The 27,896-nt window shown below is 41.1% G+C and overlaps 1 protein-coding gene across 1 annotated transcript in view; it reads right to left on the bottom strand.

The window, feature by feature from the left end:
- LOC149180406 (cycloartenol synthase-like) overlaps positions 1-27,896 on the bottom strand; it is a 303,462-nt gene that overhangs the window by 157,546 nt on the left and 118,020 nt on the right. Inside the window, exons 7-9 of the mRNA XM_089413870.1 lie at positions 14,958-15,157; positions 13,116-13,376; positions 11,725-12,024 (exon numbers count right to left, since the gene is read on the bottom strand). Coding sequence (XP_089269996.1) covers positions 11,725-12,024; positions 13,116-13,376; positions 14,958-15,157 — 761 coding nt within the window. The remainder of the gene's footprint in view (positions 1-11,724; positions 12,025-13,115; positions 13,377-14,957; positions 15,158-27,896) is intronic.

The following is a 27,896-nucleotide window of genomic DNA, read 5'->3' as shown; positions in this document are numbered from 1 at the left end:
GCACTATTTGTTTAATTGAATTATCACTTAATTTCCTGTTTAGGAACATTATAGTGGTATCAGAGCCTAATTCTTGGCTCAACTGTGGGGTTGGTTTCCTATGAGAGGAGAAGACCAGGAGAACATCACTTACCGGAGGCAGAGGTACAGGAGCAGAGAAAGGAAGCTGGAAATTACACCAGACATGGAGGAAAGAGGGAAAACAGTGGCTAGAGAGCCCAAGAGCAGGGAGGAGATCGCTTTCGATAGCCTCTTGAGCGCTCTGAGTGACTTGGCCAAAGGGCGAAAAGACATGCTAGAGGAGATCAAATCACAGAGCCAAGACAGAGCCACACCTAGAGGGTTTTTGTGTGGAGAGACCTCTAGGGCTTATTAGCCCTTCGATCATCCCTCACCAGCAACGCATTGCCCTTCAGTGAGTGAGCCCACTAGGGCCACACTACCCTCCTTCATGCCAATGGCACAGATCAAACCAACAAGGGAGGAAGAAACTCCCCAAATGGGGGATTACTTCAGAGAGTGGCAAGCGATGGACGAAGATTTCAAAGAAGCCCTCTCCTTCAGAGATTACTGCAAGCTCAAACAAAGTGAGAGGAACAAGGGGTACGGAGGACAAGGGGACCCAAAACTATGAGCTACAGAGAACTATAGGGAGGATGTACTTCCCTACATTTGATGGCATTGACAAGTGCACAACCACGGCTTGGGTTGAAAAGATGGACACATACTTTCAGCTCAACCGGATGACAGAACGGGCGGCCATTAAGATGGCAGCGCTGCACTTGGAGGGGGAAGCCCATGACTGGTGGTTTCACGGCCTAACCACTTTGGGGCATGCCCAAATAGTTTCATATGAGGACTTCACCAGGAGGATGGTGGAGCGGTTTGATCAAAGGGATCCGAAGGCATCCTTCATGGAGCTGACACAACTACGCCAAACAGGAAACCCAGAGTAGTATTTTTCTGATTTTCTACGTGTGCCAGTGATGGTCCCGGATCTATCCAAGGCCAGGAGGGTATACACCTTAATTAAGGGTTTACTTGAGCCTCTGTGTGCACTGGTGAAGTCACACAGACCCTCTATGCCGCAAGAGGAAATGGTGTGCGCCAAAGATTTACAGGGGGCCATCCCAAAGACCAGAGCACCATTTCATGCATGGACCCCTTTCCCACAGAAAGGGCACGAGACTACACCCCCGCCACCGAGGACCATGCAGGGGAGGGAGCAACTAGATGAGGAGACGTGGAAGGACCTTAGGAGGAGGAAGCTATGCTTCACATGCAGGAAGCCCTAGGCACCAGGCCACAGGTGCATAGCGGGTGGAGCACACTACATTGAGGTCTTTTTTGACAGTGACCAGGAGGACGAGGTGGAGAAAGATTATGGTGGGACAGATGGAGAGAGTTCGGAGGACAGACGGCCATCACCTCCACAGGGAGGGGCATCTCTTGCCTCATCAAGGGGAGTCCTTCCTTCTCTATGCGGGATTCCTAAGTTTTTGACACTATAGATCAGAGGTACGGTACAGGGATAGAGGGTGTCGGTACTAGTGGACAGTGGGGCTACCCACAACTTCATAGATGCACAACTGGTCCAGAGGAGGGGCCTGACCACGGCAGAGTTTGAGGGATTCTCTATCCTAGTGTCGGGTGACCGTACCATCCAGTGTACCAGATACGTACCCTCCTTGACAGTAGTTATGGGAAACTACTCGATGACGGACCAGTTCTTTGTGGTCGATGTGCTAGACACCAATGTGGTGATGGGTGTCTAGTGGTTGTATTCCCTTGGGAGAGTTACGACTGATTGGAGGAAACCTGAGACGGAGTTCATGGGGCTGAACGACAAACTGGTGGTTTTGAGAGGCATGCAGTCTTATCCGCCTCAAATAGTTTCAACCCACAGGATGGAGGCAGATCTTCGACATGGGGACATCGCATGGGCAATCGAGTTGGGGATCTCAGAGGCTGGGCGACAGGCACAATCACCACCGGTAGACATACAAGCTCTTCTGGACAAGTACGCAATGGTGTTTGGGGGCATTCCACCAGGGCAGCCACCAGATAGAGGGTTTGAGCACAACATTGAGTCGAGCATACAGGCAGTCATCTCTACTCCTTACAGTCACCCGAAAGCCTATAAGGACGAGATAGAGAAAGCTATTCAAGAGTTACTTGCTTTGGGTCACATTAGGCCTAGTTCCAGTCCTTTTGCTTATTCCGTAGTGTTGGTGAAGAAGAAGGATGGGACCCTCAAGATGTGCATAGACTACAAAGCCCTTAACAGGAAAACCATCAAGAACCAGTACCCCATTCCCCCATTGATGAGCTTAGAGGAGCCAAGTACTTCTCTAAGATCGATTTGTGTTCGAGGTACCACCAAAGCAGAGTCGGGATGAGGACATCCCGAAGACAGCGTTTTGGTGCCACTATGGGCACTTTGAGTTTTTGGTCATGCCGTTTGGGCTGACCAACACTCCCGCCACATTTCAGTCTTGCACGAACCACATCTTTCGAGGGCAACTAAGAAGGTTTGTGCTAGTGTTCTTTGACGACATTTTGATCTATAGCTGGACATGGGAGGAGCACCTCGAACACTTGGAGGAGGTACTGCGCATTCTGGAGGAGCAACAGTTCTATGCCAAGCTCTCCAAATGCGAGTTTGGATTGACAAAGATGCTTTATCTCGGGCATATCATTGGAGCAGATGGGGTGAAGGTTCATGAGGAGAAGATCAGGGCCATCCGGGATTGGCCAATACCTCGAGACATGACTACGCTGAGAGGCTTCTTGGGTATTTTCACTTACTAAAGGAAGTTTGTCAAAGGGTTCTCGTAGCTGGCAGCACCCTTGACCGACTTGACCAAGAAAGGGGCCTTCGCATGGAGTAAGGGAGCACAGGCTGCTTTCGATCGCCTTAAGGAGGTGATGAGTAGTTGCCCTGTCTTAGCACTCCCGGATTTTCCCTAGCCATTCACAGCCATTCACGGTGGAGTGTGATGCATCAAGGGTGGGAGTTGGAGCAGTTTTGTCACAAGAGGGGCACCCCACAGCGTTCGAGAGACAAAAGCTCCTACCACATGAGTTGTCATATTCCATATATGACAAGGAGATGCTGGCCATCATGCATGCATTGGCCAAGTTCCGCTAGTACTTGGTGGGTAACTGATTCCAAGTGAAAACTGATCACAACAGTCTTCAACATTTCATGGGGCAGCAGAGATGGGTCAGCAAGGTGCAGGCCTATGACTTTGATATTGAGTATTGCGGGGCAAGCACGTGGTGGTCGATGCTCTATCCAGGAGACCGATTGGGTTATCTCTTATGAGCATCTACCAGGATTGGAAGGCTCAGTTGTTGGTTGAGTACTCCAAGGACAGGAAGGCCTGCGAAGTGCTAGAGGGGGCACATGCAGATGAGCGTTACCATATGATGGATGAGGTCATCTATTACAAGGGGCGCATTTACTTAGTACCTAGCTCACAGTTGAGGGATGGGGTACTCCAGGCAGTTCACGATTCACCACTGTCTGGACACCAAGGGTTCCAGAAGACTTACATGGCTGTTCGGGAGAGGTTCACGTGGAAAGGCCTCAAGGAGGACGTGTTGCAACACATAAGGGAGTGTGAGGCCTGCCAGCCTGACAAGTGGGAGCTAACTCACCTTGCAGGGCTATTACATACTTCCCATTCCAGAGGGAAAATGGGAAAGTATCTCGATGAATTTCATCACTGAGCTCCCCACAGTATAGGGGAAATATTGCATATATGTGGTAATCGATAGGCTGACCAAATTTGCCCATTTCTTTGCCATCCTCACTAGATTCACGGCTACCTAGGTCACCGAGTTGTTCTTCCGGGAGGTTTTCCTACTACTTGGACTCCCCAAGAACATTGTTAGAAACAGAGACAGCATATTTATGGGTGGTTTTTGGTAGGAGCTCTTCAGGTTGGTTGGGACGGAGCTTACTCCTCGCACTAGTTACCACCCTCAGACGAACGGCCAAACAGAGAGGATCAACCAGTGGTTGGAGGGGTACCTGAGGAACTATGTGATGGGTCAGCACACCCTCAGACGAACGGCCAAACTGAGAGGATCAACCAGTGGTTGGAGGGGTACCTGAGGAACTATGTGACGAGTCAGCAGAGGACATGGATTCGGTGGTTGCACTTGGGCGAGTTCTACTACAACACCACACACCACATGTCTATTGGTATGACTCCTTTCCATTCCCTTTATGGTTATGATGCTCTAACTTTTGCTGATATTATTTTCGGAGATAGTTGCGTCCCAAAGGCCAAAGACTAGGTCCAAGAGAACCAAGATATCCTCAAAGCTCTCAAGGATAATCTAGCGACAGCCCAGAATCAACAAAAACTGTATGCAGATCAGCACAAGATAGAGAGGCACTTTGAGGAGGGGGACCTAGTGTACCTCCGGTTGCAGCCTTACAGACAGTCCATGCTGAAACAGAAGGGGGCCGAGAAGCTATAGCCACGCTTATATGGGCCCTACCAGGTGACCAGGCAGGTTGGGGAGATGACCTATGAGCTAGCATTACCTCCAGGAAGCAGGATCCATAGCGTGTTCCATGTCTCATGCCTGAAGAAGGTGCAGGACAACAGGTGACTACAACAGCTAATTTACCCCCATTGGATGATGAGGGCCATTTGGTGTTGGAACTAGAGGCCATATTGGAGAGCAGGGAAAGAAAAATAAGCAGAACCATCACGGAGTTCTTGGTACGCTTGAAGAATTTACCGGATGAGGATGCCACTTGGGAGGGTGAGCACATACTAAAGCACCGGGCTTTGAGGTTGCTTGAGGGCAAGCAACATTTGGGAGGCGAGAATTGTCATGTCCCTTCTCAAATGAATTAGTCACAGGATGCAACAACACAATTTTAACAATAATTTTGGTTTAGGAGGACCCCACATGCAGAAACTTAGGAAATATAGGCAGTTCGAATTATTTTTCACAGCTAGTGGAATGTGGGGGCCACCATATGCATAATTCGAATTTGGCCAAGGATGACGTTGGAGGGAATTCGAGCTAGTGGAAGGAGGGGCCCACAAGAGGCTAAGGGAGCCCAAGGTGATACAAGAGGATGGAGCTCTCATTTTCCAAGGATTCTGAATGTTTGACAAACAAACTCACTTTGTACGCTCTGTTGTTTAGCGAGTCTACCTACTGTTTAGCCACGAGTCTACTGCAAGGAAGATTCAACCTCTACTTCGAGGGGCTATCCCTACCCGCACTAGGGAGGCCATTCCACAGAGATTGCAGGAGTTTCCAATAGTGATTCACAGCTCAGCCAGCCACGCAGAGGAAGGGATTGCGTGTTTTCTGGGCAGCTAGAAATACACAAAGGTTGATTCACCCAGCCAAGGAGCCACTAATTTGCTGGGAGTTTTCGAGAGAAAAGAATATGGACGACTGAGGGTATTTTATCAGTGTTTGCAGCCAGTGCATGCAGCAGTATACATTTCTATGTAGAGAGCCGGCACAGTGGCCTCCAGCAGCAAATTCATGGGGCTTGATTGAGCAGTGATCAGGGCCAAAGACCATCCAAGAAGCAAGGGATCAAATAGTACAAGGGAAAGCATCATTTTAGGAGTGTTTCCAAGTGGATTTGCAAGCCTTTTCTTGCAAATCGAATTTGGCAGCAGTAGCCAGGGAGCAGCTCCCAAGAGGCCGAAAATCCAAAGTCAAAATCAGAGAAATTCCCCTCTGCGTTTTTCTAGGTTTTGTTCAAGGAGTCTAAGGCTAAAAGGGCAGAATTTTTTGGGCAATTTTTTGGCACTTTCCAGTAGGCCGAAGTCAACAGATTAGCAATTTACTGGGACAGCGCAGAGCATAGTAGAGCAGCAATTGAGGAGCCATCTTTCCAGCTATTCTACCACCTAGGTTTGGTCCCAAGTGCACTACCCCATTTATATATTGTACTCATTCTCTCATATTTCATAATATATGTCTCAGTAGTTCCAGTATTACAGTGTCTCATGGGTGTTTGCTAAATGTTTTTAATTTTCCACTGTTGCACTATTTGTTTAATTGGATTATCACTTAATTTCCTGTTTAGGAACATCACATGGGGACCTCCAAAAATTAACTTCTTTTTTACCCACGAATTTTTTATTATTTTCCACTTGGAGAAAAATTTATTTCTCTATAATCATTTTCTGACTTAAAATTAATTAATTTTCTGGCTTAGGATTTTTATTTAATTTAGCCAAAAAAAATAATTAATTTACTCTAGAGGGGATAATAATTTTTTCCACCCTCAAATATTTTAACCATGGTGTTTGACTATGAGGGACCATGCACTAAAATATTTTTACATCAAAATATTACAATTAGATCAACCCTTAGAAAGGGAAATACACATTTAGGCCAAACCCTCAAGACATTACCCAATTCTGCAACAAAATATGATCTAGTATGAAACCAAGTGTGTTTAAACTTTATAATAAAATAATTTAGCCATGGTGTCTCACTATGAGGGACCATGCACTAAAATTATTCCTAGACACACTTTTACATCAGACTCGATGACACTGGGACTCACCTAAGACCTTGTTAAATAATTCCACTTTAGCTTTGGGGTTATAGCTGAAAGAGAAACTTTGTCAATTAGGTGTGTCCACAAACACACATAATTCGGGGAGGTTAAAAAACTTCCAAGGATGAAATCCTTTGCCAAAATCAAAGGCGTACCTAGGTGTTGTTACATAATTATACGGGCATACTAGCATCATTTACAATAGACATTGCACAAATTGGGTTTACAATGATAACTTCATGCTGGCATATGACTTTGATCTCTGAAAAATTTTCTCCACTTCTTTGTACTCTGCTTCCTTGAATTGTTGACAAAGTGTGGTCAGCAAGTAGTTTTCCTATTTTGCACAAAACTAGTTCCTTGATACCTGGGGCTTTACATCATATGGGGGTGCTGGATTTTGTTGTAACAAGGACAAATGTGTTGCTCCTATACGAAAGTGCTAACTCAAATTGAAACAATTACAATACAAGCTTCCAGAACAACTTCCCATGTATCCTTGACCAAACTTATACAATTTATTGAATTATTTTTACAATGCCAATGACAGGAAAGCCATGTATAAAGGCATATAACACAAGCATAACATAGGTTCCCACCGGGATGGAAAGATTGCTACAACTATACAAATAATGTTTAAAACAGTGCGAAACACGCATGTAAAAGAATATCGAATAAAATCAATTAGGAATGAGCCAACAGCTCAATGATAATACAGAGATATTTACAATAATAGAAACATCAGGTTTCTATGTAGAATATGGGAACAATCAGTTTCATCTAAGAAACTGCTAAAAGAATAAAAATAGCAACAGCTAAAAGAATGAGCATTAAATACTAAATAGAAATATTCTAATACCCTCCCTTAATGCTCAATCTATTTACAACACCAATAGACCCTCGGAATTTTACAAATTTATCAGGGCCAAGAGGCTTGGTGAAAATATCAGCGGGCTGCTCTGTTGTGGGAACATATTGCAACTGAACTGAGCCGTCTTCAACCAGCTGGCGAATGTAGTGGCAATGAGTTTCCACATGCTTTGTTCGTTCATGAAAGACTGGATTCTTGGCAAGTTTGAGCACTCCCTGATTATCACAAAACAAAGAAGTAGGCCCTGTCTGGAAAACATGCATATCTGCAAGCATACGTCGAAGCCAAACTGCCTCACAGGATGCCTTAACTGCTCCCCGATACTCAGCTTCTGTTGAGGAGAGAGCCACTGCCTGTTGCTTCTTACTAGTCCAAGTAACAGCACCAGATCCTAGACTAAACACATACCCAGCTGTAGATTTACGGTCATCAACCGAACCTGCCCAGTCAGAGTCAGTGTAGCCACTGAGAATAGGATTGGAACTGCGAGTATATAAGAGGCCATAATCAGAAGTACCACGCACATATCGTAGCACTCGCTTTGCTGCTATCCAATGATCAGCTTTAGGAGCTGACATGAAGCGGGAAATGTAGCTTACTGCAAAACTGATGTCAGGTCTGGTAGCAGTAAGATAGATGAGACTGCCCACTAATTGCCTGAATAAAGTTTCATCCACAAGGGGAGAGGGTGACTGTGCTGAAAGTTTGAGCCCTGGTTCCATAGGAGTCGTGGCCGGTTTGCAATCCTGCATTCTGAACCTTTCCACAAGATTTTTGGCATACTTGGACTGAGAGAGAAAGATCTGATTTTCAGTCTGCCAAACTTCAACCCCCAGACAGTAATGAAGAAGTCCCAAGTCTGTCATCTCAAAAGTGCTGCATAGATCTTGTTTGATCCCATGGATCAAATGTGCAGAGCTGCCAGTAATGATAAGGTCATCCACATAGACAACCACAAACAAGATATCATCACCAGTATGCTTGATATACAGGTTTGCATCAAATGGGCTCCGCTGAAAACCCTGATTTGTCAGGTACTGATCAATTTTCATGTACCAAGCCCGAGGAGCTTGTTTCAATCCATAGATTGCTTTAGCTAACCGACACACTTTCTGTTCTTGACCAGCAACCTTGAATCCTGGAGGCTGCGTCATGTAGACTTCTTCTTGGAGATCACCATTTAGGAAAGCACTCTTTACATCCATCTGATGAACTTTCCAATTGAACTGAGCTGCTAGGGCAAGGACAAGCCTTATGGTACTCATCTTGGCTGTAGGAGCAAAAGTCTCCTCATAGTCGATGCCTTCCTTCTGTGAGAACCCTCGAGCCACAAGACGAGCTTTATACTTGTCTATGGTTCCATCAGCTTTGTATTTCACTTTATACACCCATTTGCAGCCTATGGGCTTTTTTTCGGCAGGAAGATCAGAGAGTGTCCATGTATGATTCTTCTGAAGACTCTGGAATTCGGCTTCCATAGCCTGTTCCCACTCAGATGTACCCTTAGCCTCTGAATAGGTTTGAGGCTCAAAAATACTGTGTAGGTTAGCCATAAGAGCAAAATTGACTGTAGACTGTTGTCTGTTCTTATGTCTAGAAGTTCTACCTTCAAGGAGCTCATCACCCCGGAGATCACCAATGGTTTTAGCCCACCATTTAGGCCGAAGAGTAGAAGAACCAATATCAGGAGTAGAGGAACCAATATCAGGAGGAGGTGGAGAAGACTCAAGAGCCATAGGGGCAACAAGGGGAGGGTTAGTTGCTGGAGGAAGCTCAGATAGAGTATTATCAAATACTGATGCTACATCATCCCTCCCATCAGGTGGACCGACCGGAAGAAGAACACTGTGAGGCTGATCCTCAGAACGCTGCTTAGAAGAAGAAGACTGAAAGAATCCTCGGTCTTCATCAAATACTACATCTCGACTGAAGCTTAGACGACCAGTGGTTATATCTATCAGCCTATAGGCCTTGTGATGATCACTGTAACCTGTCATCATGAGTTTCTGGCTTTTGGAATCCAACTTAGAGCGCTTAGCAGGTGGAATCCAAACATATGCAACTGAGCCAAATACTTTGAGGTGACTGATCTTAGGCTTACGACCAGACCAAACTTCTTCAGGAGTCTTCCCTTTAACAGCCTGAGTAGGTGATCGGTTAAGAAGGTAAACAGCAGTAAATACTGCTTCAGCCCAGAATTTGTTTGGAACACTCCTGTGTTGTAACATGGAACGAGCCATTTCAACAACCGTGCGGTTGCGACGCTCGACAACACTGTTCTGCTGGGGAGTGTAAGGAGTGGTTAATTGACGTTTGATGCCATGAATATCACAGAGGTTGGCAAAAGCTGAGGAACAAAATTCCCCCCCATTGTCGGTCCTAAGGGTCATGATATTATAACCAGATTCTTTTTCAACTAAGGTTTTAAACTTCTGAAAGGTACTAAGAGCATCAGATTTATTTTTTAAAAAATACACCCACATCTTTCTACTGAAGTCATCTACAATAAGTAAAAAATATTTGCAAGCAGTGATAGAAGTTGTATTCATAGGACCACAAATATCAGCGTGAAGTAACTGAAGTACCTTAGATGCACGCCAAGATTCTCCATTTTTTAATGAAGACCGATGTTGCTTTCCCGCTTGACAGGCGCTGCATACCCCCAACTGCTGAGTCTGAATATCAGGTAATCCTGACACAAGTCCCTCCCGAGAGAGCTGAGAGAGATACTGCATATTTAGATGCCCATATCGCTGATGCCATAGAGTGCTGATGGGAGAGACACGTGCTGCTAGAGCCACTTCTGGAGAGTCACCGGTGTCAAGTAGCCTGTATAGACCATGGTCCTCTAGGCCAACAGCAACTGTTAGACTGGTCTCCCTGTCAATGATGGAGCACTTGTGTGCACTGAACACAACATCAAGCTGAGGAGAATTCCTCATAATCTAGCTGACAGATAGCAGATTAATCTCCATACCAGGAACATAGTATACATTCAGAAATATGAGTGTGCGTCCACCAGACTGAATTTGAACTGTACCCCTGCCAGCTACAGTGTACTTTTCACCTCCACCAAATACCACGGAATCACTGAAAGGTGAGAAGTCAATAAACCAGTCACGCCTGTGAGAGAAGTGGCGTGATGCACCAGAATCAATGTACCATGCAGAGGAAGGAACATGTTCTGAAGATCTTTTAGCCATAAAGGCGTAAAAGGCAGAATCTGTCTGCTCGGAATGTTCTGCAACATTTGCTGTCTGATGTGGCCCTCCCTGTTTCTTCTGTTCAGAAGCAATCCTCTATCGGCAATCTTTCTTCATGTGACCGAACCTGTGACAGTAATTACACTACACACTTTTCTTCCTAGCAGGATCAAGAGGCTGAGAAGAGCCTTTCTGCTGAAAGGACTGAGAGGACTGGTATTTTGCAGCAAATGCATTTTCCGAGGGCACTGATGAAGCACCACTACCAAACTGCTGTTTCCACTGATCCTGCTGCAGAAGTTTGGTACATAAATCTGGAAACTTCAGATCAACATTTGTGGTCGTAATGTTGAGTGTTTCTATGAAGTGTTCATAAGATTTCGGTAGACTTTTCAGAGTAATGACTACCATATCTTCTTCCTCCATGGTCCGACCAATGGCTTCGAGCTGATCTCGAATGTCTTTAATTCTGTTGAGATGTTCCTGTAAAGACATTTGTTCATCCATCATGATGGAGAACAACTGATTTTTGAGAAAAAATGCTCTGCTTTTGTCAGATGTCTCGTGCAGTTCTTTCAACTGTTGCCAGATTTCAGCAGCGGTCTTGCCAGAAGGAATCTGTGGTAACTGATCATCAGCGATAGAGAGCTTGAGAAGCATAACAGCCTCTCGATTTCGATCATCAAATTTATCTTGATCGGTACCAGCTGTACCGGGACGAGGCTCTTTGCCCAAAATGAGTTAATCAAGACGCCTGTATTCAAAAATGGTCAGCATTCTTTGTTTCCAAATGTTATAGTTGCTGCCATTAAAGCGTTGATTTCCTTCTAACATCAGATTGGTGAGCGTGGCCATTTTCCCAAAGACAATATAGAAGTCTGACACAAAAAAATGTAGCTGCCTGCTTAAAATTCCTCTTTCAGGATGACTGTACCAAACCTTAACAAATTTTGCTTTGAAAGAAATAGGCTTGCACAAAAAAATAACTCAGATCTGTACCAGATCAAAACACCAGACCAAAACCATGACAAGAGGTCACATGTATCATTATAAAATTAAAGCTGATGTGAAGATAAAAGAAAAAATACGTAGACTGAAGCTGTCCACGCTGTTCTGGTCCCACCACTTCAATGTAAAATGCCGTCACTAAAACTGATTTGAAGAGAAAAAAATACGTAGACTGAAGCTGTCCACGATTATATATACGTTGTTCTGGTCCCACCGCTTTAATGGAAAATGCCGTCACTATAATCTGGAAAATGGCGTCACTGGAAAATGCCTTCACGAATTTCTGGAGGATCTCGATAAGGATTACAGCAACGTTTATGGCGAAAGAAGCTTCCAGATTTCTGGAGAGGTATCGGATCTTGCTGAACTCGATGCAAAATCTGCCAAGCGTCGTTCAATCACAAGAACGGCAGATAATGAACTACATGCACGAAAAACCCCACCAACAGCTTAAGATAAAATGACAAACAGATTTTGTGGTCACTAACACAAGGGAAAATGGAAGGCAAATCGCACTGCTCGATAAACAAATTTTCTGGCCAGTAGACGGAGTGGAATATTTATAAATGCCAGCAGCCGAAGCAAAAATCCCTTGAATACTTGAATTAGAAAATGGAAGCGGCCGCCCTGCAATCCTCGAGAAGCAGCTCTTTCGTTGTGAGAGGCATCGCCTGCATGGCCAACGCGATCTACGAACTGATGAGGCGCTGGTTGCTCTGGACGATGGCCGCGGATCTGATCCCCAACGATCTGGTGGAGAAGACGGATACCAAGTCAATAGTAATGACTACCATATCTTCTTCCTCCATGGTCCGACCAATGGCTTCGAGCTGATCTCGAATGTCTTTAATTCTGTTGAGATGTTCCTGTAAAGACATTTGTTCATCCATCATGATGGAGAACAACTGATTTTTGAGAAAAAATGCTCTGCTTTTGTCAGATGTCTCGTGCAGTTCTTTCAACTGTTGCCAGATTTCGGCAGCGGTCTTGCCAGAAGGAATATGTGGTAATTGATCATCAACGACAGAGAGCTTGAGAAGCATAACAGCCTCTCGATTTCGATCATCAAATTTATCTTGATCGGTACCAGCTGTACCGGGACGAGGCTCTTTGCCCAAAATGAGCTGATCAAGACGCCTATATTCAAAAATGGTCAACATTCTTTGTTTCCAAATGTTATAGTTGCTGCCATTAAAGCATTGATTTCCTTCTAACATCAGATTGGTGAGCGTGGCCATTTTCCCAAAGACAATATAGAAGTCTGACACAAAAAAATGTAGCTGCCTGCTTAAAATTCCTCTTTCAGGATGACTGTACCAAACCTTAACAAATTCTGCTTTGAAAGAAATAGGCTTGCACAAAAAAATAACTCAGATTTGTACCAGATCAAAACACCAGACCAAAACCATGACAAGAGGTCACATGTATCATTATAAAATTAAAGCTGATGTGAAGATAAAAGAAAAAATACGTAGACTGAAGCTGTCCACGTTGTTCTGGTCCCACCGCTTCAATGTAAAATGCCGTCACTAAAACTGATTTGAAGAGAAAAAAATACGTAGACTGAAGCTGTCCACGATTATATATACGTTGTTCTGGTCCCACCGCTTTAATGGAAAATGCCTTCACGAATTTCTGGAGGATCTCGATAAGGATTACAGCAACGTTTATGGCGAAAGAAGCTTCCAGATTTCTGGAGAGGTATCGGATCTTGCTAAACTCGATGCAAAATCTGCCAAGCGTCGTTCAATCACAAGAACGGCAGATAATGAACTACATGCACGAAAAACCCCACCAACCAGCTTAAGATAAAATGACAAACAGATTTTGTGGTCACTAACACAAGGGAAAATGGAAGGCAAATCGCACTGCTCGATAAACAAATTTTCTGGCCAGTAGACGGAGTGGAATATTTATAAATGCCAGCAGCCGAAGCAAAAATCCCTTGAATACTTGAATTAGAAAATGGAAGTGGCCGCCCTGCAATCCTCGAGAAGCAGCTCTTTCGTTGTGAGAGGCATCGCCTGCATGGCCAACGCGATCTACGAACTGATGAGGCGCTGGTTGCTTTGGACGATGGCCGCGGATCTGATCCCCAACGATCTGGTGGAGAAGACGGATACCAAGTCAATAGATTGACGGATTCCAGGTATCGTGACGGAAGAAGACTGTGTTGCCACGTTCCCGTGTAGCGAAGCAAATCCTCAGCTGAGACGTTAAATGAGGATTCACCGTGAAAACGAGGGTTGAAGCCAGGCCACGCCTCGCAGCGAACACTGATATGCTCAGTGGCTAGGCTTCAAGGGCCACGAAATAAACAAGACTTCAAAACAAATAAACTGTTCAACCGACAAATCGACTGCTGCCCCCGGATTCGAAATGCCGGATTTTAATTTCAAGGCAATTTCACGATTCCAAGCACCGCCACAAAGTTAATTCCTCATAAAATGATAATGCAGGAGAAGAATCCCTTTCTGTATCGAGATTGACGACTGTAAGCTTTTATCACAGTGAGCAAAGCCGAGGCTAAGACTCAATGAAGGCTACCTGGCTTACAGAGGGCTCGACCTTAGAAAAGGAATGAAGAAACTCAAGAGATTAGGATACGAAGAGGATAGCTGATCAAGAAATCTACAGACCCTGAGAGCAGTTTCGAACTGAACTACTGAATTTTTCAAACTATGAAAAATTATTTCGAAAAAAAAAAAAAAAAATCCCTGTGCTCTGATACCATAAAACAGTGCGAAACACGCATGTAAAAGAATATCGAATAAAATCAATTAGGAATGAGCCAACAGCTCAATGATAATACAGAGATATTTACAATAATAGAAACATCAGGTTTCTATGTAGAATATGGGAACAATCAGTTTCATCTAAGAAACTGCTAAAAGAATAAAAATAGCAACAGCTAAAAGAATGAGCATTAAATACTAAATAGAAATATTCTAATAATGTTTACATGAATGATAGGATGTGACTAATTGTTACCAGCATTGTGCTTCTTTTTATTGACCCACACAATTTTATGAACTTGACTAGGTAATTATTAACTAGGCTTTTAAAGTAGCTTAAACTTTCCACTAATTTAGTATAATTATCTTTATGATATAGTGCCATAGCACTAAAAAGTGAAGAAGTGTTTGAAGGCACAAGTTGTCAAGAATGGATTATATGCAGTGATAATGTATTTTGTGCATAATAACAAGCTGTGGAAAAAAAGATTCTGACCATGAAAAATTTAGTAACTTCAAGGGAAAAAATTATTTTCTATGCATCTTTTAAACAAAATGAAAAAGTAAAGTTGGTGTGCATTTTACTTACCTTGTTAACGGGGCCAATGCAGATGTAGCGAGTATTTTCATCCTCATAGTGTACATGCTTCATCACTGACTGAAGTGCCCTCTCTCGCAGCATTGAGCCTGGCCAATGCATAAGTGCAGGCTCTACTACTTTATGAAGTGTTCCCCATAGGATATCTTGTATTAAAGGATGTGGATAGTAAAGATCTTCCTGTAAGTGATTTAAACTAAGTTGATATCAGATACACAAACGTGCATATGTTGTCCAAGCCTATGAACATATTTATCACTGGCAAAGAAATAAATAAAAGTAACGCGGAAAATGAGTGCCAAATACATCACTGAGTGTCTCGATTAGAAAATACACGTCACTTCAGAATACCATGTAATTTTCTTAAGGGAAGCTACTGTGAACAATCATTGCAAAATCATTTGTGCAGTTAATAAAAGAGCAACAAATCAACCATGGCACACTGATATCCATGGATATCACAGTTAGAAATAATGAAAAACACTTCAACAGAAACAAACAGAAGATCTTATTTTTATAATTCATGTGAACATAGCAAGCATTCAAAATTTAAACACCCAATTACAGACAGCATCAACATCCACATTTATGATTTATGCTGTGTCTATAAGCAACAACGCACAGTAAAATTTTGAACAAAGTGCTCTTAGAATGCCAACCTTTTCCTTGTCTTGCTACAGTAACCTATATTTTTCCCGTGGCAGAGAAATGCATCACCATAATGAACCTGATGCACAACAAGGGTATAGGAAGGAAGCTCCTTATCTTATGAGCAAGAAGGCATCTATAAAATCCAATGAAAGAGATGAATATGCAAAATCTTCAGAGATTGTACTTTGTACCATGCTTATAGTTCTCCCCTTATATCTTATAGTTCTCCCCTTGCCATTTGAATTCCAGCAATTGTTCTTAGAGGTTTGTTGCATACATTCCCAATTGCATCAACCATTCTACTCCTAACACCATGTCCATTCCACGAAGTGATAGAGTATGATGTCCCATTTGCAGTTTCAAGTTATGTACTTGTATAGAAACTTTACGGCACTATCCTATCCTTGACTTGTTGACCATGAGATTCTTCACAAGGTATACAAAAAGATTTAATTGTTTTGCAAGATTCATATACATGAAATTGCATGTACTTCAAGAGTTTACTAAGATGGTGTTTTCACTCTATGTTTCCCTTGAATTTTGGGGTCCTTGGTTCCACTCTCCCTATAACTGCATGAACAACAATATAATGGGTTTTCCATCCTAACTATTACGGACAATACTGTTGATTTTTCAAAGATCTCCAAATCTGATAATTACTTCTTATGATTTTTCATATTGATCTTTCTTGCATTTACATTCATCATAAAACAATTACACAAAAGATCTCAACAGTCGAAACAAAATGCTAGTCGGATCATTAAGAGACAGCTAAAGAAGAGACACGAGAATTTTACCCTGGGAATACCCACATGGGGGAAAAACCCAACAACCTTTTCCATAGAGAAATTATTCAATTCATCAGAGATACATCTAAATCTTCTAGCCAAGTACAAGGTCAACTTGACCCGTGATATCGCTATGGTCAAACCTAGTCAAACTTCCCTTATGTCAAGTCATAAAAATGCCCAATCAACTCAGCCTAGTCTGATCTACCTAGGCTGAAATTCGACCTCCCAGAAATTACCCAGAAACTTGGCCCTGCTGCCCAGAAATTCGGACCTCTGCCCAGAAAACTCACACCTGCAAAGTTGCTGGAAGAGAGAGAAACCACGCGTGCGAGGTCAAAGAGATAGAGAGAGAGAAAGAGATGCTTGAGATGATTTCGTCCTTCTTATTCTTCTTGTCCTTCGCTTGGATGCCCAAAAGATATCTTATGTGTGTGTGATCAAATTGTGCTTGAAGCAGGAGGTCAATTGAGTATATATAGAGATTTGGCTGGCATGTCTTTCTGCCTGGGGCTGACATCAATTGAAGGAGGGCCAACTTGACCTTATTTGGAGCAAAAATTCAAATTTGAAAATTCAAAATTTTTCTTTTGAAACCGACATGTTGAACATGTCTTACATTTTTCATTACATAATAATATATATTTCATGGGCTAAAATAAAATGACATAAAGAACATGTCTTACATAATTCAAGGGCTAAAATATTAATTATGAAAACCGACCATAGCTACAAAAATTCAACAAGTACCACTATTACTCAGGTGAGGTGGAGTATATCGTCCTATAGATGGTTGCACTCCTTCCTCTTGGACTACTTGCTAGGGACCTCTGATTCTTCGTCCTTACAAGTTTGCCTAATGTATGTGATTGATGTTAATGATATCTTTGGTGAATTTTCGTCTGATCAAAGTCTAACAAGTCCTCTTTAGAGAAAACCTCTACTTCCTACCTATCTATAATCTATAATTTTGTAATGATGTAAGTGATTAAATGCACATCTATGACCTAAAGCCCACTTCTTACTACATCTACAAAAAATTTCCTTTCCTTTTACTTCCTCCTCAGAGTTGCTACTAAAGGTATAAAACTATTTTCCAGCATCATATCTATACGAATTTTAATTTTTGCATTTTGTTAGTTTATGTAGCTCGGAAAGGTGTTATAGCCTCAAATTGTGCCTATGAGGCCAAGGAACACATTTTCTCCAATATCCAAAAAAGTTTCTAAGGAAAAGGCCTTAATTAGAAATAATTAGCCAGTTTATTAATTTTCCTAAGTCTAACTTAGGGAAATGACTTAATTAATCAATATTAATTGAGGTAAATATATTTTCCTCTAGAGACTTCGGGAAAAGTCATGAGAAGGGGTCAAGATGATCTTAGTCATCGATTCAGGTTACATCATGGTTGTTGATTCGTAAACGAGAGATTATAAGAGAAAATGGATGGGCACTTGGAGAAAAGATCAATGAGAGATCGAGACACAATATTGCAATGATAGCAAGGGCTTAGAGGCAACGCAGGGGCATCAACAGAGCGACATCAGCAACGTTTAGAGACAGGAGTGTCAGAGGAATTTATCATAGAGATTTCCAAAGATATTTGGACATCTGATTTTTTTGCAGAGAGAGGTCGATCTTGCAGTGGTGTGAATTGCACTAGAGAGAGGTGTGAATTACCCTAGTCAACAGTGTGAATTGTTCTAGGATGTCAAATTGCCGAAGCAAGGAGACGGATTGCAAGAGAGATTGATTTGCACACGAAAGTCAATTTTTCCAATTGAGGTTTACATCCAAAGAAAGGTTGAATTATTTCCTCAACAATGCGAGTTTGCTAGAGCCATGGCCGCACGTGTGAGTAGCTCAAGAGCCAGAGGGACATTGAATCATTCAGAGGAGGTTGAATTGCTTCCAAGAGGATAAATTGACTTGCAAAAGTGGTAGAAATAATTTTCCAGAAGTTTGCTAATTTACCGCAAACGATTGTAATTTCTCCATTACAGATTTTGTTGAAGAACAATAAAAATTACTCATCTACAAAACTGGTTTTCCCCACACTAGGGTTTTTCCAGGGATATTTGTCCAAAAATATTGGTGTCCATTATTTGTGTGTGTGCAATAATTTTCTCAATTCATGTGGTTATTTATTTTTCTATGAAGTTGCAGTAGTGTTTTATTCAATATTTGTTGCAAGTATTTGGCAGAAGACAAATAATCTAAATCTAAGTCACCTAACACGGGGGCACGGAACACGCGGGACATGAAAATATGAGTCTCACACGGGACACGGAGACCCCCTAAAACAAGACACGTAGGATATATATATATATATATATATATATATATATATATATTAAAAAAATTAATATAAACATCATATTATGATTTTACACAAATTCTCATGATGATACAAGTAACAAATTAAATCATAGATTCATACATTTACATTGTAAGTTTGCAACATTATGCATACAATCACGATTCATCAATGATACAAGTTTACAACTAGAAATTAACCATTAACACGAGAAATTAACCATAAACTGCAGTTTTCGCATTAAGTCATCAAAATCAAAATGTATTACATAGGTGTTGAATCTTGAGGACCCCTGACTAGGAATGCCAATGGAAAATAAAAAATACAAAACAAGTTAGACACTAGAACTCGGAATTATAGAATAGGAAGGAAGAATCTCATAGGTTGCAGTTTATTGCCTATGGCTCAAAGTCATCAACATCAAAATCAGCGTTAGTACCACCACACTCTCTTCTGCATCCTCCTCCTTTATATCCAATGTAATCTTTGCATCCACTAGTGTGGAGGATGACCCCTCAAAAGCATCTCCATCATCAAAAGTGACAAGCTCTAGCACTGGGTCATTAAGATCCAAGTTGGCCAATGCCAACTCAACACTATTGTTAAAGCCCATGTCATTAAGAAACACATCCTACATATTTTTCTTTCCCTTCAACCACTCCTCCCTCTACTTGTAAATAAGATGAAGGTTGGTGTACACATACACCATTGTCTCTACCCTGGAGTCCTCAAGCTTGCTCTTCTTCAAACTATACAGATTCCCATATGTGCTCTAATTCCTCTCGCAACAAGAGGATGAACTAACCTAAGGGAGGAGCCTCATGGCTAACTGTTGTACAGCAGGGCATGTTCCCCCGTGAGTTTCCCACCAAGAATAGAATTTTTCAGTCCCCCTGTCTCTAATAACATCATAGCCTGCAAATCGCCCAGTATCAGTGGAAAACTCTGCAAAGGCATCCTCCAGGCTCCGCCTCATCAAGGGATAAGCTATCCTAAAATATGTCTCAATGCATCATTCCTCCCCTATGAAATCTTACCATCCATGTGAGGAGGGAATCTGCGTGAAGGTCCACCATTCAGCCACTCATGGTTGTAGTATTTTGGATTCAATGAGTGAGCCAAGCAATGCAAACGTGTGTAATTATTGTCCCAACTGCTGACAAGAATATCATCTATGATGGTGAAGAAGGCCTTCGTTGATGTCTCATACTCAGGGCACTCACTCTAAAAAAATAATGGCCCTCACGAACTCAATCATGGAATCCCATCCCTCATAAACCTTTCATAGGATGGGTTGGTTTGTATCCACAAATCGCAACAAAGCAATTATAGGGTCGATGATCTTAATAGTAAGATCTACCCTCTCCCACCGAGCATAATATAATATTGTGTCCTTGACTCTTTTTTAGGTTGTTTGATATGTGTTTCTCCAAAAAGACCAAAACTCTCAAATAACCAGGGACCCAAGAGCAGTCTTGACCTCCCACAACCTCTTTAGCATGATGAACGCAGAGGCAAACCATGTATCTACAATCCTCAACAATGATAGATATGTGTACTCTTTGTAGATTGTGAGGGCATTGGTATGATTTTGGACAAAGTTGCGGATATGTCGTGCATCCTCAATAAGAGTTTCAATCCAAGGTACATCAAAAGCAATGGATTTAAGTGCTAAATTCAAGGAATCGACGATGCAAGGTGTCCAAAATACTTATGGATATTTAGCTTCCACAATCATGCCAACAGCCCTGCAAACAGGTTCATTATTTGTAATGATTTGTACACAAGAATCAATGCCTACATCTTCAATAACTTTAATGAACAACTCACCCATATATTGTGCATCCTTTGTATTTTCCAAGAGCATCCATGCTTCGAAGAAAACTGGTCCATTCAAGGAAGACACCAAGAAGTTAATGAGTGGATCGCGTGCTACATTTGTCCATCCATCAAAAACAATACTAACCCCAAATGTTGGCCATGCTGATTTAATAGGCTCAAGCATTTTATCCACCTCCTTCTTTGCCTTACTCAACAATGTACTTCTAAACCTCTATGACCTATGAGGCACATACCTCGATGCAACCCCTTGAGTTAGAGCTAGGCACATCTCAAAAAATAAAGGTGATCGTGCAACAATAAATGATATGAAGTTGACATGGAAAAAGAAGGCAATGGCAATATCAATCTCTTCTCACCTCTCTTGTTGAAATATCTTGTCCATTGGAGCAAGTGCCCTAATTTTTTCTACTTGACCTGCACCCCCCCTAGAACTCCAAAATGGATAACTGGCACTGCTTTTCCTCAAGAATGGAAGGGGATCCTCATCCTTGTTTTTCTTAGATGATGCAACCACCATTGCCACACTAACATTGGCCTCCCTTTCTAATTCTTTCCACATAGATCTTGTCACTCCCAAGCATGCTCTGATTCCACAAGATGGTAGGCCCAACAAATGTGTTTTCATACAAAAATAGGTGCTCTTGAATTGAGTGTTAAGAAAATTGCACTTCCAAAGAGCATTGCCTCCTCCCCTTAACTTGTTGTTGGGCCCTTAATCTCTTGTAACATACTTCCACAAGGGACATTTACTTTCTTGAGTTTGTTGTCTTGCTAAATTGATGCTTCTCTCAACATTTGAAGTTGTTTTTGCAGCCCCACTTCCAACAAATGGAACGCTAGCAGACCCTGATGAAATTGAAAGAGGGGGGGAATTACCAATCGGGATATTCCTCCCCTTTTTTTGCCCCTTCCCTACTACCCTTGATTAAGCCATGACTGCTGTAAAAGTAAATAAAAAAGTAAACAAAATGACAAACAGCCTATTGTAGCAAAACTGAGAAAAAAAATGGAAGGGAAAGCCACATACTTGTTGCTTGAATTGTTGGAAAATGTAACTAGGTTCGGTCTTCATTAATGTATTTGAGTCATCATGTAATATACTTGTCAAAAGAATAAGGAAAAAGAATTTTTATTTTTATTATTATGACTTATTAAAGCATGGGTTTCATGCTTGGGTCATCATGTTTTAGGTCAAAGTCCCCATTGAGGACTTCTAGGATTTATTCTGAGTTAATAGAGTCATTGTACTTTTAAAGAGACCCTTCTTGGGCTTTTGAATCATGTAAAAAGGTTAAGTATTGAGTCAAATATGAATTATGTTGCCTCCACACCAAGTCGGCCTTAAGATGATCAAGTTGGCCTCAAAGAGGGCTATTTGACCTCACCAAAGGACTATAAATGAAGCAGTTCAAATTCCATTTGAAGCACTCACTCAACAAGCTAGTTCGATATCTCTTGAAGCTGGAAAAAGTGTGAAATAGAGGAAGGAAGAAAAGGGAGTGTGAGTTTGGTCAAGGAGAAGGAAAGAAGAAAAATAGAAATTCTGGTGTATATATCTCTATCTCTCGTGCCCTAGTTTGGAAGATTGAAGTTTTCTTGTTAATGTCATAGCCAGTTGTTGTATGTTGTTGTCATATCAAAGTATGGGTCGAAGTTGTTGGTGTTGGGTGTTACTACCTCAGGAAGTTGTATTGGGCCAAAATCGAAGTTCATATGTGAAGATCGAAGTCTTTCAATGAAAGTCGAAGTCTCCATAGCAGGGTCGAAGTTGTTGGGTTGAAGAATGTATTGCTACTGTTGTTGTTGTTGCCAGGTCAAGTAGGATCATCTACAAGAGAAAAGGAAGGTTGACTTGGTGTGGACGAAAGTTTGTGTCAAGGTCTAGAGTCTTGGAATATCTTTGGAAAACTATTGAAGGAAGAATTACTGATTGGGTTTTCCCCTAAAGAGGGCTTTTCCCTGGCTATGAGCCTATATTTGGTGTCCATTGTTTTATGTGTTATTGCTTTGGTAACTACTTGATGAACTAAAAGAAAGAAGATATAAAGAAACCTAATAAGAAGTTAAGAACATCACATGTAATTATCGAGTATAAGAAAATTTTCCTGCCTTTCTGATTTTCTAACATGGTACCATAGCTTTGGCGAAGAAAGAGGAAAAAGGTAGTCTCAAGCACTTGATCAAAGAATCATTCAAAAGGATTATTCAAGGGAATAATTCTACTAACTTCAAAGAAAATGTCTAACACAATCAAGGGAGGGAACAAACTTGAAGGAGCCTCAAACTACAAGTCTTGGAAGAAGAGGATTGGTCTCATCTTTGAAAAGAACAAGGTACTAGAATGGGTCAAAGGAAAAGTAAAGAACCCTACAGATGACTTCAGTGATGCTAACAAAGTAAAGAGAATTAGAATTGGTGGCCATGACTATAATGGCAAAAGGAATAAAGTACAACCTTGTCCCATTTATAGCCAACACCAATCATGCTCAGGAAATGTATGAAGCCATGTCGAAGTTATTCACTATTAAGAACATTGGTCAAGTAGCAAGTTTGAAGAATGAACTAAGGACCACAAAGATGACTAAAGAAGACACAGTGGCCTCCTTCTTTATAAAGATAGCAAGAATCAGGGATGATCTTTTGGCCATTTGATGAAATTGTTCCAAAGAACACATGATCCTTGCTCTATTAGGATTACCACCTACTTGGGGTGCATTTGCTGCAGGATTTAACAGTTGGAAGGAAGCTCCCACATTTGAAGAACTATGGACTACCTACAAGCAAGAAAAATTAAGGATCTCACTAGTTGCCAATCCTAAAGGAGTTTCAAATGCCTACACTTCTCAACATAAAGGAAACTTCAAGAAATCAAAAGGACCAAAAAGGAAGGTAGACATGTCCAAGGTAGAATGCTATCAATGTCATAAAAAGGGTCACTATAGGAGTGACTATCCCGACAATCCAAGAAATAAGAAGAGAGAAAGAGATCATGCTAACATTGTTGAAGAAGAAGATCCAAAGAAAGCCAAACCTGAAGAATCTGACATAAGGGACTTACACTACTAAGTCCTTTGCTTTTAGTCTTAGATGTCCTATTTTGTATTTTTGATGTTTTAGAATTTATAGGTTTTAACATGTTTTTGGAAAAGACATTTTCTTTTGTTTTGATAAGTTTATAGGTATCCCTCAAGCTTTGGAGGGAGCCCTCAACATCTCCCAAAGATAAGTATCTCATTTCCTTTCAGTTTTTGGTTTCATGTGCTCATTTAAGTTTTGATTATATTAAATACTAATCACCATTCTCCCTCTATTGTCTTGATTAAGGAAACATCTGCTATATCCTCAAGGAGTATGAAAGAGAGCCTTCCAAGACAAGGTTTGTCAAGGAACAAAGGTATGCCTTAAACTATAAAACATTGATTTATTTATAATAAATGTTTATTTATTTGACAATCTATTACTAACATTATTATGTCTAGCTATATTGAGTCATAATGATTCTTGTTTTGGGTGATTCATCACTTGATAAATCTACCCCAGTCATATTCTTAATTGATTTTATAGTACCCTAGACAAGTTCTCTGGAAAAACCTAAGCTAAGGGTGTGCTAATTTTAATGTCTAAAACCCTAAACTGCTTAGGGATATTGAAAAAATGTTATTTGAAGTTTTTATTGATAATGTCATGCTGGGATTTTGGTATGATCAGGACAACCTAACTTGTTAGGGTTGAATGATAAAGTCTGAAATCGTGGAACTTTGAAGTATTAGTAATTTTTGGGTTTGCTATTGAAAACCAAAACTCACTGAGGGTTTGGTGGAATGTGTAAGCAAGACCCTTATAATGTCTTAGAAATGATTTCCTTGGAATGTGTGTTTGTTCGATCAAACCACAGTCTAATCAAATTTGTTGTATGTTTAACTCTTATTGATATTTGTGAAGTGTGGTTTGACTAACACATGATATGAAATCCCTATGCATGATGATGAAGCCCTAGATGTATGAGTTGACATGTTTATCGATGATCATGAATCCTAAAGTTTAGAACTAAGCCCTAGTCAAAGTTTTGCTAGGATCAAATTCTAGGGTTGTGGAATTAAGCTTTAGTAGAAGTAAAAACCTTTGATGTATATGTGACAATTTGAGATTGTTATCTGAGTTTTAGTTTGATTAAAAATCTAGGGTTTGCAACTAACCCTAGTGGAAGTTGGTCATGTCGATAACTAAGCTATGATTGGGTTTGATTGATTAATTCTCATGTATGAAATACAGGATTTGTATGAAACCCTAGTGAGAAGTCTAACATATGAATTTTGAAAGTTGTTAAATGCTTTGTAGATCTATATTTGTTTGAATTGTTGCTAGGGTTTGCTATGTGTTGTAGCAAGGTATGTCATATCTTTGGAAGAAACATTGAAACCCTAGATATAATGAAAGTTGTTATGAAGTAATCTAGGGTTTATGACCAAGTCCCTAGCAAGATGTTGAAGAGTATGTGTCTCTAGTTTGTTTTGGTATCTAATATATAAGGTTGAAATGCTTCTAAAATTCTGATATGACTAACTTCATGCTTCTAGAGATTTGGTTGTACTTGCTATCTAAGTTGTGCAGTTACACAATCTTCAATATGGTGAAGATGTTCATTAATAAGCATGATGTGAATAGTGATGGCAATGATAACTTTGATGAAATGGTTAAAATCCACAAAATATTCTCCAATGTCGAAGTAAAGAAATTGATCTCCCTAGGGGCCTGAATAAGAAAGATCTCCCTAAGATTAGGAGGGCACATGGATAAAGGGAAGCTCCTTGGTTGAGAGAGAAAGCATAGCATAGTTTTAATTGGAGAATGTTTTTTCTGAAGATATGTCGTTGTATATAAAGTAGGAAAGGAAAGTATATGATTGAGGAATCTTTTGTCAAAGATTCGGTTGATAATCCTCTGTGTTGAGAAGCAACATTAGTTGTTTGAAAGACCCCGAAGTTTTGTATTTGATTATGTACATGTGAAAGTATATTATTGATTGGGGTTTTGTTTGTACAGTTGAATCACTCAAAGGTTTTGATAGCATGTTGGTTACCAATCAGTTTGATTGGGAGAGATTGGTTATCCTTCATCTGTTGGATCAAGGAGTGTTGAGGCTTTGTGAGTGAAGCATTGCATGGGAGTACATCTGGTCGGCACTTTGTGTTGATGTCTAGGTCCCGAAGTTGGCAAGGTAGTGTTGGTTATAGAGCTCTGTTTTTGCATACACACCTGGATCTCTGGGTTGATGTTAGTAAGTAAGCTTGATGGTACCTAGAGAGGTTGAAAGCTTAAGTCCATCTTAGTCCCACATGGATAGATTGCCCTGATCAGGAATCTAGTCCATGGCATTGCAGTGCCTAAACTATTGAGAGACCAATGGATAGATTGCCCTATTCAGGAATCTAGTCCATAGCATTGTGGAGCTTAAAGTTCTTCATGGTTCAGAGTTGACATCTTCCTTGTACTTGTATATGATGAATACCTCCCTAGTTAAGAGGGAGTGTTGGAAAATGTAACTAGGTTCAGTCTTCATTAATGTATTTGAGTCATCCTGTAATGTACTTGTCAAAAGAATAAAAAAAAAAGAAATTTTATTATTATTATTATGACTTATTAAAGCATGGGTTTCATGCTTGGGCAATGTTGCAAGAAACGTCCCCCCCCGGGATCTAATTCCTAAAGCGCAGTCCGTATAGATGCGTCCAGGAAGCGCCTCCCAAAACGCGGTTCAAAATCCCAAAACGTGTTTCGCACTGATATTGACGCTTCCTGGAAATTTCGGAAGCGTCCCTACGAAACGCTCTTCGGAGGCCGAATGTTACGGTTCACGTACAGTTCCATACGCACTTCGGAAAAGTGCGCCGTGCTGCTTAAAAATCATTTTTTTTTTTTTTTTTTTATATTTTTGGTGAGTTTGCAGATTGGGGGTAGGTCCACCTTGGGTTAGGGTGAGGTTAGGGTGAAGAATGAAGGGAATAAAGCCCCCATTCATTCCTCATTTGCTCACTTTGAGATTATGAGAGTTGGAGAAGAGAAGAGAGAAGAGGAGAAGAGAAGAGAAAAGAGGAGAGGAGAAGAGAGAAGAGCTTGGAGGAGTGAAGGAGGAGGAGCTTGGAGCAGGAGCTTGGAGGACTTCATCTACAAGAGCTAAAGAGGCAAGTTCAAACCCCAAACTCCCTTATTTTTTTGACAATTTTTTTTTCTCCACCCTTTCCTACTCTTTTCCATTGTTTCTACTTGCTCCTTTTACTTGCAGATTGTCCACCACCTATATCCATATTCCAAGATGGTGTTCTTTTGGCTTCTATGTATCATATTCATTCCACTTTTGGTTTTAATGATGGCAAGGGGGAGTAGGAATAGAAGGGAAGAAGCACAAGAGGACAGTGGTCCCAATATGAGTGACCCAATGTATGATGAGGAGGAAAGGTTTGAAGAGGAAGGGGATGATGTTGAACCTGAAGGGGAAACTGAAACACTAGAGGGGAAAGCTGCATTAACACCCTTGTGGAACTATGTGACCAAACTTGAAGGGGGAAAGGGTGGTGGAAGCTACAAATTTTTGTGCCCTCATGGTTGTCATGGAGGAAAACCATTTAGTGGTCCATATACCCGTGTGAGGAGGCATCTTTGTGAGGTGTTGGATAGTGATGATAAAAAGGGTCCTGTGGGGATACAAATTTGCCCAAACATTTCATCTGAACAAAGAAGAAAATACATCCAAATAGAGGAGGCTGCACAACAAAAAAACAAGAAACAAAAAACTCATTTTAAATCAAGTGCAACCGCTAGATTTGGTAGCTCATCTCCTCATGGTACTTCTGGAAGCTCTGGAGGTAAAAGAACAATAGGGGATTTCCTTAATGTTGTTGGGAGGGATGATGTGGATGGAAAGATAGTCCGTTTTCTTTGTGCTTGCAGTGTACCATTCAATGTGCTTCGCTCTCCCTATTGGCATGAAATGGTAAAGGCCATCAATGAATCCCCAAAAGGATACAAGGCCCCCAACTATGAGAAAGCTAGAACAATGTTATTAGAAAGAGAAAAAGCTAAGGTTCAAAGAGCTTTGACACATTTTATAAATGAGTGGGTAGATTCTGGGGTATCCATTGTATCAGATGGGTGGACAAATATTAGAAACCAACATTTGATAAATGTTCTTGGTGTTCTGCTAGTGGTGCAGTATTTATTACATGTCATGACTCCTCCTCCATCAGTGCATCTGCACAAAACATTGCAGATATCCTATTGCAATCAATCAAAGATGTTATCCGAATAATGTGGTTCAAGTGAT

Source organism: Pinus tabuliformis, chromosome 3_2, assembly GCF_031772625.1.
Source record: "Pinus tabuliformis cultivar Carrire ecotype Pingquan chromosome 3_2, CPIR1, whole genome shotgun sequence".
In the NCBI taxonomy this organism is placed as follows: domain Eukaryota; kingdom Viridiplantae; phylum Streptophyta; class Pinopsida; order Pinales; family Pinaceae; genus Pinus; species Pinus tabuliformis.
The sequence above is the reverse complement of the archived record's forward strand: the minus strand, read 5'-3'. Positions and strand labels throughout refer to the sequence as shown.